Source organism: Myxocyprinus asiaticus, chromosome 19 (genome assembly GCF_019703515.2).
Source record: "Myxocyprinus asiaticus isolate MX2 ecotype Aquarium Trade chromosome 19, UBuf_Myxa_2, whole genome shotgun sequence".
NCBI classification, from domain to species: Eukaryota; Metazoa; Chordata; class Actinopteri; order Cypriniformes; family Catostomidae; genus Myxocyprinus; species Myxocyprinus asiaticus.
Genome location: NC_059362.1, coordinates 37,036,006 through 37,054,788, shown reverse-complemented (window position 1 = coordinate 37,054,788; position 18,783 = coordinate 37,036,006). Strand labels below are relative to the sequence as shown.

At 38.8% G+C, this 18,783-nt stretch overlaps 2 protein-coding genes and 1 long non-coding RNA gene across 3 annotated transcripts; 2 read left to right on the top strand and 1 right to left on the bottom strand.

The window, feature by feature from the left end:
- Positions 1-252: 252 nt before the first annotated feature.
- On the top strand, positions 253-1,930 carry LOC127409584 (uncharacterized). The gene is made up of 2 exons (XR_007892012.1): positions 253-1,712; positions 1,840-1,930. It is a non-coding gene; the product is annotated as an uncharacterized LOC127409584 (long non-coding RNA).
- tatdn3 (TatD DNase domain containing 3) lies at positions 1,922-13,894 on the bottom strand. The gene is made up of 10 exons (XM_051644222.1): positions 13,691-13,894; positions 7,891-7,923; positions 7,709-7,782; positions 7,384-7,465; positions 7,232-7,294; positions 5,810-5,919; positions 5,632-5,687; positions 5,434-5,546; positions 3,818-3,898; positions 1,922-3,719 (listed from the first exon to the last, which is right to left on the bottom strand). Exons 1-10 carry the CDS (start codon positions 13,745-13,747, stop codon positions 3,588-3,590), a joined length of 801 nt encoding a protein of 266 aa, XP_051500182.1. The 5' UTR covers positions 13,748-13,894; the 3' UTR covers positions 1,922-3,587.
- An 85-nt stretch (positions 13,895-13,979) lies between these two features.
- Positions 13,980-18,035, top strand: nsl1 (NSL1 component of MIS12 kinetochore complex). The gene is made up of 6 exons (XM_051644223.1): positions 13,980-14,166; positions 14,609-14,687; positions 15,012-15,139; positions 17,358-17,412; positions 17,505-17,572; positions 17,769-18,035. Exons 1-6 carry the CDS (start codon positions 13,996-13,998, stop codon positions 18,009-18,011), a joined length of 744 nt encoding a protein of 247 aa, XP_051500183.1. The 5' UTR covers positions 13,980-13,995; the 3' UTR covers positions 18,012-18,035.
- The last annotated feature ends 748 nt before the right edge of the window (positions 18,036-18,783 follow it).

Here is an 18,783-nt window from a genome sequence, read left to right as displayed (position 1 = left end):
TTTATTTGTATGAATATAGCACTCATTCATCTTGTAATAAACAAATAAATAGATATCCTGTGATAGTAAACTTATATACATATGAAATAATCATAAAAACATCATTTATGGAAGTCCAAAAAAAAAAAAAAAACACTCTTACATACCTAGGGTATGACCCCATACACTTTTGGTACTTAAACCATTATGTAAAATATATATATATATATATATATATATATATATATATATATATATATATATATATTTTTTATTATTTTTTTCAATTTTGGCATTTTGTTGTTTACACTATTTATAAGAGAGACAGAAGGGGTACAAAAGAGGTGTGGGCACAACTCCAAAAAATGGATGAGGTACAGGGGGTGGAATGAGGTCCGGGGACGCTAAAGACCCCAGGTATGGGTTTAAGGGTTAATCATTTTCACCCTATTTGTTCAGTATTTGTTTATTGCTGACAATTGAAAGCAGCATTGATTTCCATAGTTTTTACATTAGGCCTAGTAATAACAGTCATAATTCCCTACTCCCAATCTTGACATTTCATCTGAACATCAACATTTGTTCGATTTATTCCTTCAGAACAGTTTTGAGGTTAAAAGGATAGTTCACGCAAAAATTACAATTATCTCATCATTTAGGCTACTCACCCTCAAGCCAGATGTTTATGACTCTCTTTCTTCTGCACACAAACAAAGATTTTTTTAATCTCAGCACTGTTGGTCCTTACAATGCAAGTGCATGGTGACCAGACCTTTGAAGCTCCAAAAATCACATAAAGGCCACATAAAAGTAATCCATATGACTCCAGTGGTTAAATCTGTATCTTCTGAAGCAACATTTCACTTTCACATTCATTCACATTTTAAAAGTGAAAGTGGAGATTTATGATTAAAAAAAAAAAAAAAAAGAAAAAGAAAAAGAAAATACAAAATATTCATCTGTTTCTCATCTACACCAATCATATCGCTTCAGAACATACGGATTTAACTACTGGAGTCATATGGATTACTTTTATGTGGCCTGCACATGATTTTTGGAGGCTCAAAATGTCTAGTCCCCATTCATTTGCACTGTATAGATTTACAGATATTAGAGATATTCTTCTAAAAATATTTGAAAGTTATAGCCTACACGCGTTAGGGGCAGAACAGACCGAACGCGTCCTTGCTCAAAAAAAAAAGCTAGACGAAGCGCAACGCATATTGCAGAACTCAGGTGTCTCGAGATACATATAATATAATACATATACATATAACATATAATAATAATAATAAAAAAATATATATATATATATATATATCACATATATATATATATATATATATATTTTAAACGGCGCCGACAGACGCGAAAATGCGTTCGATGTGAACGCCCCCTTCCCCTTTTGTTGTTGCAAGGAACGCTACATGGTTACCATGGCTACAGCAATCTAAACATTTGGGACTGTTCCACAAGTTCTTGCGCCTTATTTATAATTAATAACATGTCAAAATCAAAGCAAGACCAACTGTACAAGTTGAATATGCAGAGAGAAACGTGGTGTCGCGTCGAGACAACCAGCAGGTTCTGGAATTTGCCTGAAAGAAAACACTTCCGTTGTCACTTAAAGAACACCTGTGACTTAAGTGCGCAACAGAGACCCGAGCAACGGTCTTTTTGGATGGGGAGCAACAACACCCAGCATCCAGAGCGAAAACACTTTGAAGAGACCTGTAAGATGTGTGTTTTAATCTTGTATAGGTCAGAATCATCACCCAAATGGTATTTTAACAACTTTTAGCCTATATGTTTGTTTAATGAGATCACTGGTGCAATATGTTCTTCCTCTTTTATTAACAGATCAAGCTCATCTGGTGTGAGGAACTGCAATCAACCTCAATGCAGAGTAAATGTTTTTCTCCAGACAGCAATAAACATGTACTATAATCAACATAGTGCTTTATTTAATATTATTTAAAATAGTTTTAAATGAAAAAAGCAAGGACATTTTCACAATTAAAAGGAACATTCGGGTACAATACAAGTAAAGCTCAAATCGACAGCATTTGTGGCATAATGTTGATTACCACAAAAATCTAGGTTACAGTGATACATTTACAACTGAAGTGAATGGGGCCAATCCATAGTCATTAAAATCAAGGGCGTAGCCAGGAAATTACTTTTGGGTGGGCCTCAATAAAAATGGATGGGCCAAATTTTCCTTAAAGAGCACCTATTATGGTTTTTCAAATATTACCTTTCATATAGTGTGTTATATAGCTGTTTGTGAATGTAAAAAAGTCTGCAAAGTTTCAAAAATCAAAGTGCATGACAAATGGAGTTATTGACTCCAATAAGAAAGAACCGATTCTGAACACCTGAAACGAGTCGTTAGTAATTCCAGACTTACTTCCTGTACTAACCTACGTAATTTGGTAACAAAAAACACGCCTCTGTTCTGTTTACGTGTACAGCCAATACACGCTGTTAGCTGTTAGCCTCTGCTAACCGGCTAACTCACGTTATTGTCAAACTACATATAAACTTACCACTGAGAAACGTCCTGTTCTCGTCGTGCTTGCGACGGTGGTTCGGTTGATCTTCCGATATATCGCTATCGGACTTGGGCTCAAATTTTTAAGGTAAAACACAATTTTTTCAGATGGAGCTGAAACTCGGATATGGTAGTGGGCGTTTCCTTTCCGACATGCGCTGTAAGCGGTAGACCAATCACAACAGACTGGGACATCTGACCAATCAGAGCAGAGTAGGCTCTCTGAGGAGAAGTTTAGAATGAATCCTTTAGAACAGATCATTGAATTAGTTGTTTTTGACACTGGCAAAAAAAAAGTAATGCTGCAATTTAAATTATGAGCAAATTAAAGTGTTTTTTGAACTTGGATGCATGTAAATCTATTGTATGAGACCTTTAAAACAAAATTAGGCATGTTTAAAAACCATAATAGGTGCACTTTAAAAACAGAGAGGCGGCGCATTCAAACAGTTCTTTCACACTTTCAGAAATCAGATATTTTGCTTTTTTTTTTTTATATTTTATAAATATATATTTGAAGTCTAAAATAATCTCTGATATTCTGGGTGGGCCTGGGTCTAATTTGGGTGGGCCTGCCCACCCTTGGCTACGCCACTGGTTAAAATACTCACTGTTTCAAAAGTACAGCCACAAGGCGTAAACAATATGCATGTTAACATGATTTTAGTGTGAAAAAATCACTTACTACCCTTCTGTGTAAATTTATAGCCAATTTTACATCTTCGTTGCTATGACAACCCTAAAACAACTTTACGGAACAACTTTACAGCTCAAATAATACATGAGTTTTAACAGAAGAACTAATGTTAGTTTTATAAATTTATAAGCTTCACATTTCTGCCTTTAAACCCTCCAGCAATTGGCCCCATTCACATACATTGTACTGTAAGTGCCTCAACAGAACCCAGATATTTGCTTTTAAAGAAAAGGAGTGACAGTGATGAGTCGAAATTATTTTTTGAGGTAATCAAAGGTTAATATTATAGCACAAATGCTGTTGATTGAGATTAACTTATATTTAACCCGGAATATTCCTTTATGAAAATAAAACAAATCAAGGTTTTAACTTAGAAAACAATCGGAGGGCGTTTTGTGTTGTAACTTCCATTACCACATCTGAAGAGATGCCCTTTACATTTGCAATGTATTCACAGCAGATCATTATGTTTTGGGGCTCATTTCTAACCTAGAGCAGTAAGAGAAAAACACAGACAGGTTAACACATAGGTTCGAAACATCTCTGTCATGCAGAAAATCAGCTAGTTTTAACAGGTTACAACTTACATGTTTGTCAAGCCCCAAGGATGGCGAGTCTGTCTCCAGGCAAATGTGTTCCAGTGGAATTTGTCTGATTAATTTTGCTCTCTGCATTTAAAAGTACACTATCAATATATATATATATATATATATATATATATATATATATATATATATATATATATATATCAATAAACATTACATCAAGATTGGGCAGACCAAATCTAAAAGTTGTTGAAAACCCATACAGATTGACCACTATTCTAAATACTGGTGAATATGACGTGTTATGGCCCTGGTTTAGGTCCATGTATGTTTAAATAAATCATAAATGTCTTGTTCAAACACACATTCTATGTATATGCATGATGTGCCATTAGAAAATTTGGCCATCTCAAATCTACATTCACCAACCACTTTATTAAGAACACCTGTAAACCTACTTATTCATGAGATTATCTAATCAGCCAATCATGTGGCAGCAGTGCATTGTATAAAATCATGCAGATACAGGTCAGGAGCTTCAGTTAATGTTCACATCAACCATCAGAATGGGGAAAAAAGGTGATCTCAGTGATATTCGACCGTGGCATGATTGTTGGTGCCAGATGGGCTGGTTTGAGTATTTCTGTAACTGCTGATCTCCCTGGATTTTCACGCACAACAGTCTCTAGAGTTTACTCATAATGGTGCCAAAAACAAAAAGCATCCGGTGAGTGCTAGTTCTGCAGACAGAAATGCCTTGTTGATGAGAGAGGTCAACAGAGAATGGCCAGACTGGTTCGAGCTGACAGAAAGTGACGGTAACTCAGATAACCACTCTGTACAATTGTAGTGAGCAGAATAGCATCTCAGAATGCATAACACGTCGAACCTTGAGGCGGATGGGCTACAACAGCAGAAGACCACATCGGGTTCCATTTCTGTCAGCCAAGAACAGAAAGCTGAGTCTGCAGTGGGCACAGGCTCACCAAAACTGGGCAGTTCAAGACTGGAAAAACATAGCCTGGTCTGATGAATCTCGATTTCAGCTGAGGTACACAGATGGTAGGCCCACTGCAGTCTCAGCTTTCTGTTCTTGGCTGACAGAAGTGGAACCCGACGTTGTCCTCTACTGTTGTAGCCTACCCGCCTCAAGGTTCGACATGTTGTGCATTCTGAGATGCTATTCTGCTCACTAAAATTGTACAGAGGGGATATCTGATTTACTGTAGCCTTTCTGTGGATGATTTTTGTTTTTGGCACCATTCTGAATAAATTCTAGAGACTGTTGTTTATGAAAATCCCAGGAGATCAGCAGTTACAGAAATACTCAAACCAGCCTGTCTGGCACCAAAAATCATGCCACAGTGGAAATCACTGCGGTCACCTTTTTTCCCCATACTGATGGTTGATGTGAACATTAACTGAAGGTCCTGACCCGTATCTGCCTGATTTTATGCATTGCACTGCTGCCACACAATTGCCTGATTAGATAATTTGCATGAATAAGTAGGTGTACAGGTGTACCTAATAAAGTGGTCAGTGAGTGTATTTCATGTCTTTATGGCACACTTATCATGCTTATTGATGGCATAGCCTATTTTATTGCAGACTTAGCATGAATAGGAGAGATGATTAGTACATGAGAATCCTTATCCAACCTGCTCATTTTTGCTGACAGCAGGTGGAAAGGAGAAGCAGAATCCAGCCTGAACACCTTCCATGGCAACCGATGTCTTCCCAGCAAAATTATGCAATAAAGCTTGTCTAATCCCTAAAGATATAAAACAAGACTTACGCAAGAAATTCAACTGTTATTTACAAGGTCGCCGAGACAATTACTGCCTGATAGCTCTTACCTAGTTCTTTCATTGTGGCTATGGCAACCTTGGCTGCCGAGCGGGTATGTACATTCCTTTTAAGATAAGATAGTTGTGCTTTAATAAAGAGTCATGAGCAGTAAGAGACCACAAAATGAACTGTCTATTCAGGATGTCCAACATGTGTTAACCACCAATTACACTACACAGTACTCACACTGGCAAATCCAATTCCTTAGACTTTTCAAGTTGTTTTGCAAAGACTTTTATCTGTTCATCACGCTCTTGAGTAGTATGAACAAACCAGGGAGTAAAGTCAAGACCAATCTGTGGAGAAAACAATCCACATTATTTTAACACAGCTTATTGAGAGACAACTTGCAAATGATTAAAATCACACAGATTTCTGTCTTCAGGAATGTCAGGCCTGACTATTACAACATGGTCATGTAGTCATTTTGTAAAAAATAGTTTTTACTGCTATATTACCCCTTTAAAAAGACTAAATTGTTAGAGTGCTATCCTTTTCATTGTTCAGTCACCGCTCTTGACTAGCATGCTCACAAATCGAGAGGAAGCGGTACATTTTTTCGTAATTTTTACTCACATTCCTGAAAACACTACTTTTAAAACACTATTACTCATGTTACAAGAATATAAGGCCAAATAAAAGGTCATCAAAGTAACCGTGTTTTATTTTGGTTTGGTAAGTGACTACGCACGCCCAGCCCCAAATCAGGCTAATCAGCCGAAGAGAGGGATAAATCCAGCTGGATGCAGCAGTTCCAGAGAGAGAGCCACACCCAGCTGCCGTGTGTGTGTTTATGTTTGTGTTTTTGTTTAAATTAAATATTACTTTGACTGTTCAGCCGGTTCCCGCCTTCTCCTTGCCCATTTTAACCCTGTTACATTGGTTCCGAAACTCGGGAAGGAGGAGGGATGCGCTGTCCTGGAGTACTCGCCACTGCCGTCCGCCCAAAAGAGCAGCCGCGGGGACTGAGGGGCTCGCTACCGGCTGCCAGAATGCAGAGGGGCATTCCATCCGCCAGGGCTCGGAGGACTCGCTCCGGTCCACCCGGGGAGAAGCGGCTGTCGTCCGCCAGAGGGTGGGGGAGTGGTCGAGGACCAGGCGACGGCGTGTCTGGGAACCGGCAAGCAATTATTTTCTCTCTCTCCTCTGTCTCTCTCTCACTGTCGCTCGGCCTTGCCCCTTCCCTCACCTCTTTTTTTCCCCTCCCCTTGTCCCCCTCCCTAGCTCTACAGAGGCGGGGAAAAGCCTGCCGGCAGGTGCAGCCAGAAGGGCAGTGCCCCCAGAAAGGGGGGGGGGGGTGTACATCATGCCGGCTTCCCGGCCTGAGGAAAAGGAGGGAGGAGTGTGACGAGGAGGAGGGCTAAATTGGACCAATCAGACTAATCAGCCGAGGAGAGGAATAAATGCAGCCGGATGTGGCAGTTCGAGAGAGAGAGAGCCACATGCAGCTGCTGTGTGTGTGTTTATGTTTGTGTATTTTTGTAAATTAAAATTGTAAATTAAATATTACTTTGACTGTTCAGCCGGTTCCCGCCACCTCCTTGCCCATTTTAACCCTGTTACAAAGATGGTTTTACAAAAAAAGACATGCACACTATCACACTGTACCTCGCCAACTGCAACAATATTATCTCTGTACTTCTGGAACAAAGGAAGGAAAGGCTCCAGGTCCTATCAAAACAGAGCTAGTGGTTTACTTCTCACTAAGAGGTCATATATTGGAACAATAAAACAAATGAAGCACAGAATGTTATTTTTACCTGAATCTTGACACTACGCAAGTCTTGCGCAGATCCTTGAAGGGGATGAATGCCAAAACAAGGGAATATAAAACCAGGATAGCTAAATCAAAAACATGAAATATTAGTAAAACTGCAGGTCTTCGTTAGTTGTGTATGTTTGTGTAGAGTTCTAAGTAATAGGAAACTCGTCTTTGACAAAGTCTATATGACGCTATGAGATTTAGGAAACTCCTCAGTCCAAGCACTTGCACAAAATGTTCTTATTGAAAGCTTGTGTTCACTTACTGTGGTTGAAATGGTTATTACAGTGTTGTATGCAATATTACTTTCAATAACAACTTACATTTTTGACAACTGAATAACTTTCTCAAACTCACTGGCTCCCTCTGTAACTGCAACCAGAGCTTTCAATCCAGCCTAAAAAAATTACATTAAATGAAAATAAGAGGTCATTGTTGCAACATTTAAGTCTTGTCTACCAGGGGTTTTTTTATATTTATTTTCTTAGGTTTGACAACCGCTTACCGTTTTAGCTCTCTGAATAACTTCATCTGTGTCCTAGTGGAAAAACATTTTAGACCAAAATGTATTATACACATAAAAACTCCTGGACAGAGCAGGTTTTGTAAGAAATTTGTTACACCTGCAGTGCCTGCTACCTCTCCTGAACACCGCCAGAGATTGCCATCTCCAGAATTCTAACTGCTACTCATGAACTACATTTCCCATAATCCTCCACTCAGACTGATTACTCACTCACCTGTTTCATATCATCTCTGTCTATTTAAGTTCCCTGTTTACATGCATTCATTGCAAAGTCTTGTTCTGCCTAGTCTGCAATTCTGAGCGTTATTACCATTCCTGTTTTTCCTGTGTTTTTGACTCCCACCTATTGATCGTATTTCCCTGCCTGCTTGTGAGTTTTTGGACCTATTGCCTGTTCACTGGATTACCCCTCTGTCTCTCGGATTTACTTTGTTTGCATTTCTTGGACTGTCTCCTGTTTACCGAACCCTTGCCTGTTTTGAGGTTTATCCTTTTGTTTGCTACTTTGTTGTACTGTTCATACTTTTATTAAACTGCCCCGGCATCTTCGCTACAGAAGACTTCGCCAAACTTAGATCCAGCAGCCTTCCAACAGTTACACGAGCTTGTTGCAGCACAAGCAGCAATGCTTACCAGTCACCATCAGCAGCTGTGCAAGTTCACGGATGAACTCTTTAAATCCGTGCAGCCAAAGCCGCAAGTATCTCCGATGGGGGTTTCCACAAGCAACTCAGCCAGCAGCACAATGCACTCTACAGCTGTTGTTAATCCTCGACTCTTGCTTCCTGAGAAGTTTGATGGATCACCCAGTAAGTGTCGAGGATTTCTCTTGAAATGTGTGCTTTTTCTATCACAACTACCTCAAATGTATCCCAATGATGAAGCTTGTGTTTCCTTTATTGTATCACTGCTGTCAGGAAAAGCACTAGACTCGGCTACTGCAGTATGGAGTCATGAGAACATTTTAAAACGCACTTTGTCTCACTTCCTAGCTTGTTTACGGGAGGTTTTCGAACACTCTGAGGGTGGAAAGGATCCGGGAGAACTTCTATTGTGTTTAAAGCAAGGGAAGAAGTCTGCGGATGAATTCTCTAACCTTTCGCACGCAAGCAGCGCAAACAGTGTGGGTGGAGGACACTTTGAAACTGTTGTTTCGTCAGGGGTTAAATCCTGATCTTCAAGCTGAAGTAGCATGTCGTGATGAGGGGAGATCTCTTGATGAATTCATCAAATTAACCATTCGTCTGGATAACCTGATTAAAGCCCGTCGTCCAGTCAGCTTTCTACAGACACTTCACTCTGACATCGCTGCAACCAGTTATCACAAACCCATGCAAGTGTCTTTCTTCTCTCTCCTCCGAAGAACGAAGACGTCGTCTATGGAAGAGATTATTTATCTACTGTGGACAGTCGGGACATTTACTGGCTGCCTGCCCTACTCATCCCCATAGGAAGGGGGACGCGGCGGTGAGTTCGGAACTTTCAAACCTAATTCTTATCGAACAGAAGTTTCTGTTACATTGCATGTTCTAAATAAGGAACATCATGTATCTGCCATTTTAGAAACTTGGGCTGCAGGTAACTTTATTGACCTGGGTCTCGCCACAAATCTAAATCTGTCTTTTGTCCCCTGTGTCCCTCCTTTACATGTATCAGCCCTAGATGGATGACCTCTGGGGACTCGCAAGATTCAGCAAATTACCCAACCCATTCGTCTTCCAGTGGGCCTTCATTATGAGGAGATTCAGTTTCTAGTCACTCATTCTCCTAAGAACCTGACTGTCATTGGCCTGCCATGGCTGAGACTCCACAACCCTCAAATCTCATGGAGAGATGGACAAATCACTCGTTGGAGTACTTCCTGTTTCCAGTCTTGCCTCAAACTTCCTGTACCCATCTCTTCCTTCTGTAAGCACCACGACTATTCTCGCTGAGAGGGAGACATAGAATCTGCCACACTGTTATTTGGACCTCCAGGAGGCATTCAGCAAATCTAAGGTTACGCAACTTCCTCCACACCATTCCTGTGACTGTGCCATTGACCTTCTGCCAGGCGCCTCTCCTCCACGTGGACGAATTTACCCCTTATCAGCACCAGAAACTAAAGCTATGGAAGAGTACATATCGGAGTCCCTGGAAAGAGGGTTCATTCGACCATCCCCTTCTCCTGCTTCTGCTGGTTTCTTCGTAGGAAGGAAGAACGGGGGTCTTCGTCCATGCATTGACTACCGAGGCCTGAACACAGTCACCATCAAGTATCGCTATCCTCTCCCCCTGGTACCAGCAGCATTAGAGCAGTTACGATGCACCAAGATCTTCACCAAACTAGATCTTTGTAATGCTTACAGCTTAATCTGCATTTGGGAGGGGGATGAATGGAAGACTGCCTTTTCTACACACACTGGCCACCACGAATACCAGGTGATGCCTTTCGGAATTTTCAACAGTCCATCTGTCATTCAAGCCTATGTAAATGACATTTTTCGTGATCTTATTGGCAAATGGGTTATTGTCTCTATCGATGACATTCTGATATACTCTTCTTCCCTTGATGAACATGTTCAACACGTCAGAGTGGTACTCAACCGCCTTGTTCAACATCAACTGTATGCCAAGATGGAGAAATGTGAGTTTCACCAATCAACCTTCTCTTTCCTGGGGTATGTCATCTCCTCCGAGGGGGTCACTATGGACTCTGCTAAAGTGCAAGCTGTGCTGCAGTGGCCACTACCTGTGTCTGCGCTTCCTTGGTTTTGCCAACTTCTATAGACTTTTCATCCAATGTTTCAGCTCGGTTGCTGCTCCACTCACCTCGTTGCTCCATGGAAAATCTCTGAAACTAATCTGGACACCTTCTGCTCTTCAAGCCTTCGATGATCTTAAACGATGCTTTACGACTGCACCCATTCTCCATCATCCAGGCCCCACTTGACCCTTCGTGCTGGAAGTGGATGCCTCTTATTCAGGAGCTGGTGCAGTACTCTCTCAACGACAAGGATCTCCCGCCAAACTCCATTCCTGTGCCTTCTACTGCTGAGAGAAATTACGATGTTGGCAACCGTGAACTTTTGGCCATGAAAGTGGCCTCCGAGGAGTGGAGACATTGGTTAGAGGGAGCTCGTCATCCTTTCCTGGTCATCACGGATCATCGCAACCTGGAGTACATTCAGTCGGCTAAACGACTAAATCCCTGTCAAGCCCGATGGTCCCTGTTTTTCTCCAGATTTGATTTCACCTTTCGACCTGGCCCCAAGAACACCAAAGCAGATGCCCTGTCCCGCATTTATAGTTCCACTAACTGCAACAACCCTGTAACTCCGATAATCCCACCAATCCTCATTGTCGCTCCCGTACAATGGGACATAATGGCCGACATCACCCAAGCTCAGAATCAAGAACCCAGTCCCACTGACTGCCCTTCTGATAAAGTCTTTGTTCCCAGATCCTTACGCAACAGAGTTCTTCAGTGGGTTCATGACTCGGCCTGCTCCGGGCATCCAGGCGCACAAGCTACTTGCAGGTTAGTGCAAAACCGGTTTTGGTAGGAGAACCTAGCGACAGAGGTCGATGACTATGTTAAAAACTGCAATGTTTGTGCCAACTCTAAATCTGTTTGACAGCTCCCGTCTGGTCTCCTTCAGTATCTGCCTGCCCTTCAGCATCCTTGGTCTCATATCGCAGTGGATTTCATCATGGATTTACCCAACTCCCAGGGTTTCACTACCATCTTAACCATGGTGGATCGTTTTACTAAAGCTTGTAGATTCATCCTTCTGCCCAAGCTCCCCTCGTCTATGGAATGTGCTGAGAACCTGTTCCAGTATGTCTTCCGTTTCTATGGCCTACCAGAAGACATTGTCTCTGACAGTGGCCCTCAATTCACCTCCCGAGTCTGGTCCGCATTCTTCAAATTGCTCAACGTCAACATGAGTCTATCCTCTGGATATCACCCCCAATCTAATGGATAAGCTGAATGCCTTCACTAGATTTTAATGCTACTGCCCCGGCGTCTTCGCTACAAAATTACTGTCCAATGGATTTCTGTTTGGTGTGGCAACAAACCCTTTGTCAGCAAATACATAAACACTATGATACTGACAACATATGTTTACATGTAACACTATTTAATTACATTTATCTTTGTTTTGATCATTTTAACTGCCTTTGGGGATAAGAGCACTTCTGCATTTAAGTGTGTAACTACTGTATAATTTTAAAATAGAATAATGTAGCATAGGGTGAAAATCGGAAACTGGGCCATCAGGAAAAATAGACCAGATAACTGTACTTTAAGTTTGAATAGCCAGTCACTGTAAATCATTTTAAACTTCTGCCATTCCGATGGGCTTTATAAGATGCTGAGATTTGTAACTGATTTAATTTAATTCTAAGTTATTTGCTGGCTCTTAGAATTTTAGCTGAAAAGAGCCCTCTGCTAAATATTATTGTAAAATGGGCCACCTTCTAAACTGATTTTTAGGAGATATTTTGATGGTTCCTTATTACTTACATTAACTGAAAGAATCCAAATGTAAGTCTTATAAGGATATTTCTTATTTATATTGTAAGAACACCATGTAAGAAGTGTCCATAAATTTGCACTAAAACCATACACATAGACTTAAGTACACCAGCTCACATGCACTTATGGCCATCTCATTTGTGGCATTTGTGGCATAATGTTAATAATGTAATAATTTAAACTTGCCTGTCCTTTTCTTTAAAAAAACGTAAAAAATGGGTTCCAGTGAGGCACTTACAATGGAAGTGAATGGGGCCAATCCGTAAACGTTAAAGTACTAACTATTTCAAAAGTATAGCCACAAGACATAAACAATATCCGTGTTAATGTGATTTAAGTGTGATAATTTCATTTACTAGCCTTTCTGTGTAAAGTTATAGCCAATTTTACAATTTTGTTGCCATGACGATGTAATGTCAACCCTAAAACCCTGAAAGGCCTGTAAAAAGCAGCTCAAATAATACATGAGTTTTAACAGAAGAATTATTGTAAGTGCTTTTATTAGCTTCACATTTCTGCCTTTAAACCCTCCAAAAATTGGCCCCATTCACTTCCATTGTGAGTGCCTCACTGTAACCTCCATTTTTGCTTTTTTTTTTTTTTTTTTTTTTTTTTTTTTAAGAAAAGGAGGGCAAGTTAAAATAATTTTTTGTGGTAATCAATACTGTGCCACAAATGCTGTCGAATGAGTTTAACTTGTATTGAACCCAGAATATAAGTCCAATTCAATTTCTCTTCCTCTCAAACACACACATTTCTTTAATATGCTAAATAATTTATTGCAATGTCATATTACAAACAATTATATTCAAAATAAATTGAACTCTTTCTGTATTTGTTCTATTGCTTCAATTTGGTTTTTGCTGAGCAATTTCACTGGACCATTTTATCTGGTTTTGACATGGTTGGAGACACCCAACATATAAACATTATCTTGGGATTACAAAAAACATTTCATATTTTTTTTTTTAACATTTAATAATATACGACACCTGACTTAACACAAAAAGATCATTATGTTCATAAATATTTTATAAGCTGCTTTAGATGATTTGTCAAAATGTGGCCCAATTTACCTGAATTCACCCTGGCTATTGTAAGAACCATGGCAATTCAATATGAACAGTTCTGAACTGAAATAAACTTTTAAAAAAAGTGGTGACAGATAAGCACATAAAGACTTTCAAGCTGGTCGCTGTTTATTACTTTTAGATAAGAGTTGCGCAATAAAAAGTGATGACTGATTAATTTTCTTACCTGTGTAAACTCGTTTGCTGACATGTGACAGTGACAATCAATGAACTCTCTAGCCATGACTTTGCTCTATATTAAAACATTGCAAATATTATGAGCACATTTCTTTTTAAATGCAAAATAATAAATCAAACTGAATTTGTTATTAAACTGCTCGTTGTTGACATGTCATCTTGTTCACTGTGTTGTTTCGTGTGAGATAGAGGGCGGAACGTTTCGTCTACTGAAGTGTTTCTCTCAGGTTTTGTTTTGTAGTAGCACATTCTGCTTCCGTTTCCAGGGGTTATTTTGAAAAATAAGCGGCAGTCATGGCAGAAGAAGCTCGTGCGAGCGGGGAAGATTTTAGAGTAAATGTCGAGTCAAAAAGAACTGTTCATGAACAGATTGAAAAGTATAAAGACTTACTAAAAAAGCTGTTAGATGGCCAGTGTAACATATCCGAGGAGGACAAGGCCAAACTGCTGCAAGAAATTGTTGTGGTATGTCTAGTAGCAACTAGTAAACAGTAATATGTAAAAGAGATGTCAGTTGAATTTACCATGGTTTTACTATAGTAACATCACTATTAATAACTATAGTATTTAGGATAAAATGCATACTAAATAATCTATTAGGGGAGTTTGGAAATCTACTTAATTTTAATGCATATGTGTTGTGGTTATAGTTTATTTCTAAATTTGTTTAGGCTACTGATGTTTGAAACCATAGTTACATTAATTTTTACAATGATAACGAGGAGACATTTTTTTTTTTTTTTTTTTTTTTTTTTTTTTTTACTTGTGATTACTATATAGTTTTACTACAAATGTCACAGTTAAACTATGTTTACTATAAGAACTATGGCAGTTTTTATAGTGACTGATGTTTGTCTTTATTGTTGTTTTTCTTTCATTCACCTTATTTGACTCTTTCAACTTTTAGAACTTTGAGTTCACGGTGCAAGAAAATATAGTAATTGATGGCTTATCATGGGATGAGACAACAGAGGATTATTGTGCAGGTAGGTTATTGTCATTACTGCAGTGAACTCAGTTCATCTCTTTGCAATCTATACAATAAATGCTCTTTAGTTGCTATTCGTTTTTATCTGGATCCCATAATGGTTCTTACCTGAATTTTTGTGGATCACAGTATTTTTTTTTATAACAAATACTTACTGTAGCCTACATGTATTGCTTATGTGGGAAGAAAATCTATTGACTTTAAAGGGGTTCATACCATTTTGACTTTGTATTTTAGCCTCAAGTACTTTTAGTCCGTTTAAATCAAGGGCATGACAAAAATGTATATGTGTTGTTTTTGAAACATTGTTTTGAATATTTAGACTATGAGAGCAAGGTAAATGATTTGCTGGATGAGAAGATTGTAGAGACCGCCTGGAAGCGCAGCTCTTACCCAAAGCAAATACGCAACCAGGTTGTGCGATCATTGAAGGTGGAGAGAAAACTCATGGTGAGACTTGTTTATTTGCTCTTGAATCTTCCCTAGCATGATGAATGAAATGATGATTTTTTTTTAATTGGCACATCTAAAATTGATCTTACTTTGGCTATTTGAATATCAATGCATTATAAAAAAATCAATGCATTATAAAGACTGTCTTGTCATTTCATATAATATAACACTATATTTAAGCATATATATGCACATACAATATATAAGTATATACATGCACATACATATCACATACATACAGTCATATATAGGGCTCATACATGTACAATACAGGGTGTCATATACATCATATACATAATGATTTAAAAAAAAAAAAATTATTGTATGATTGTTCAGGTATGCATACTCCCTAATACGTCACATTTCTGTGTGTGTGTGTGTGTGTGATTTTCTCCCCTTTTCTCCCCAATTTGGAATGCCCAATTCCCAACGCGCTCTAAGGCCTCGTGGTGGCATAGTGACTCGCCTCAATCCGGGTGGTGAAGGAACGAATCTCAGTTGCCTCCGCGTCTGAGATCGTCAATCCGCGCATCTTATCACGTGGCTTGTTGAGCGCGTTACCACGGAGACGTAGCGAGCATGGAGGCTTCAAGCTATTCTCCACGGCATCCACGCACAACTCACCACGCGCCCTACCGAGAGCGAGTATGGAAGGCTAAGAGGGTCAGAATTCATTTTATATCGCCATATTAAGCTTTGAAATGGTGTTTAGAAAACAGCGTTTCAAAGCTTAATACGGACACCTCACGCCGTTTAGAAAACAGCATTTCAAAGCTTAATACGGACGCCTCACGCCGTTTAGAAAACAGCATTTCAAAGCTTAATACGGACACCTCACGCTGTTTAGAAAACAGCATTTCAAAGCTTAATACACCGATACAAAACACATGAATTCTGACCCTCGTGGCTTTCCATAAGTGAGAACCACACATTATAGCGACCACGAGGAGTTTACCTCATGTGACTCTACCCACCCTAGCAACCGGGCCAATTTGATTGCTTAGGAGACCTGTCTGGAGTCACTCAGCACGCCCTGGATTTGAACTCGCGACTCCAGGGGTGGTAGTCAGCGTCAATACTCGCTGAGCTACCCAGGCCCCCCCATCGCCTTTTTTCTAATAAAGTTTGGAGCTTTAGTTTTTAATTTGCAAATATCTACTCTTTTTTTTTTTATTTATTTTTTTATGTTTGTTAGCTTATTTATTTTATTTTTTGTCCTGCACCTGTAGCCAGCTTGGGTTTTGGATGTGTACATCTATTTGAGAATGTTTCTATTATTTGATCTGTCAGTTAACATAGGGCTAATAGCTAAAGATGGAACTGATTTTAAAGGTGTAATTGTCAAATGATCGATTAAATTGCAAAATTGTCATTCTGTCAGGGCATTGTCTGTAAAAGCCCTGTGGACGTATAACTGTATCTCACCAGTAGAGGGAGCTAATTAATGATCAAAAAGTCGAGTCAAGAAAACAGAAACAAAAACTAAATGTAAAATTAATCTATATAGGATATCTTTTTTTTATTTTTATTTTTATTTTTTATTTTTATTTTTTTGGGACAACCGTTCAAAATTGAACCTAATTGGACAAATTATTGGAACTATTTACAGCCATTGCATTCATAATAAACCATAAGTTAGGGGCAGCGCTGGCTCAGCAGCTAAGGCTCTGGGTTACTGATCAGAAGGTCAGGGGTTCAAGCCCCAGCACTGCCAAGTTGCCACTGTTGGGCCCTTGAGCAAGGCCCTTGACCCTATCTGCTCCAGGGGCACCATATCATTGCTGACCTTGCACTCTGACCCCAGCTTAGCTGGGATATGTGAAAAAAAGAATTTAACTATATATGTGCAAATGTGTGATAAATAAATATAATTAAATTAAGTTAATTATCTTGAAATTTAAGGTGTTCTTCTTCTGGCCACTAGATGTCATAATAAATGTTGGACAATTTTGGTAACCTGTTGATGTAAAATAAATTAGATGGGGGGGGGAAAGTGTTTGCAGTTTTCTGGAAGGGAGTTAAACCCCTGACATTGGAAAAGCCTCAAATAACAATTTTGGATATCAACATTAATGAGATGTTTGAGTGTGAAATGTTTGTGTGAGAGCATCCTATCAGAAAGACTGATTACAGACTGTATATTTAAATCCTTCATGTTTCAATTATTTAAAATGTTCATGAAAGTAAAATGTTTACCGTTCATCTTATATTTTAGGGTTTGTATGAACAGGCAGTGAAGCCACAAGGCATAAAGCCAGATCCAGTTCAAGGTGTGTGCCTGCTTCCCTTTTTCAGCCAAAGCATTTTGTATAGCAGTACTCTTTACAGTACTAATTGCACCTGTTAAACATTGTTTTCACAGACACAATCATCAAAAATGTATCTGCTGCTGCCCCTACAATGTTTAAGCAAGCCAGTACAGCTATGAAGGTACAAATCTATGATACTCAATTCTGTTTATGCAGTGCTTTAACAAATCTGAATTGCATATTTTAATGAACTTGTCCATTTTACCCAGTGACATGTTTTAGAAGACTTTCAAGTCTCAGTTATAAATTAATTATAGATTAAATATGTACACATTTACATTACATTAACATGTGACATTGTTCTTTATTCTGTTCAGTCTCTGAAAAGTCTGAAGCATGCAGCTGATGGCTTGCATCAAGTACTGGACATGCAGCCTTCAGCAGAGTCAGTGGAAATCTACAGAGAGGTGTTTGGCAGTTCAGTAGGAGATGGCTGTCCAGACCTTCATAACAGGCTTCCCTCCACCATTAAAAGAGCTGCATCTGATGCAGAATACAGTGGGGACTATGTTCCAGCTCCAAAAATCATCTATAATGAGACAAATGCAAATAAAATTTAATGTGTGTCTGTTTTTGTATGAGAATGAGACTTGTTAGAGTGAGTCGGTAACACTTAAGGTTCGATTTGTTAACATTAGTTAACATGAACTAACAATGAACAATACTTTTACAGCATTTATGTTAACAACTTACAATAAGGTTCCATTCATTAACAGTAGTTAATGCAGTAGGAATCATAAACTAACACTGAACAATTTCTTTTTTACAGCATTTATTAATCTTTATTAATGTTAGTTAATACAAATACAGTTGTGCATTGTTAGTTCATAGTGCATTAACTAATGTTAACGTGTACAACATTTGATATGTTGAAATTAACATTAACCAAGATTAATAAATGCTGTAAAAGTATTGTTCATTGTTAGTTCATGTTAACTGATGGAACCTTATTGTAAAGTGTTACCACATTTATTAATGTTGGTTAATGTTAATTTCAACATATAGTAATACATTTTTTAAAATCAAGAGTTGTATATGTTAACATTAGTTAATGCACTATGAAGTAAGAATGACTAATTGTATTTGTATTAACTTACATTATCAAAGATTACTGAAGGCTGTAACAAATATATTGTTCATTGTTAGTTCATGATACTTAATGCATTAACTAATGAGAACGACACTCACACCACAAGGTGTTATTGGTCTACCAGAGTTGGTTTGCAAATTAACTGACTCCAGACTTTATTATAATTGTCATCTGTTTGGCCCTATTAAACAAGATGAAGGAATTAAACATCGAATCACGGTGTCCTGCTTAAAAAATAAAAC

Coding starts and splice junctions, on each gene's coding strand:
- tatdn3 (XM_051644222.1), bottom strand. CDS start 13,747: ATGGCTAGAGAGTTCATTGATTGTCACTGTCACATGTCAGCAAACGAG. Junction 7,466..7,708: donor GTTATTCAGTTGTCAAAAAT/GTAAGTTGTTAT, acceptor TTTTTGATTTAG/CTATCCTGGTTTTATATTCC. Junction 3,899..5,433: donor CTGTCAGCAAAAATGAGCAG/GTTGGATAAGGA, acceptor TTTTAAATGCAG/AGAGCAAAATTAATCAGACA.
- nsl1 (XM_051644223.1), top strand. CDS start 13,996: ATGGCAGAAGAAGCTCGTGCGAGCGGGGAAGATTTTAGAGTAAATGTC. Junction 14,688..15,011: donor AACAGAGGATTATTGTGCAG/GTAGGTTATTGT, acceptor TTGAATATTTAG/ACTATGAGAGCAAGGTAAAT. Junction 17,413..17,504: donor AAAGCCAGATCCAGTTCAAG/GTGTGTGCCTGC, acceptor TTGTTTTCACAG/ACACAATCATCAAAAATGTA.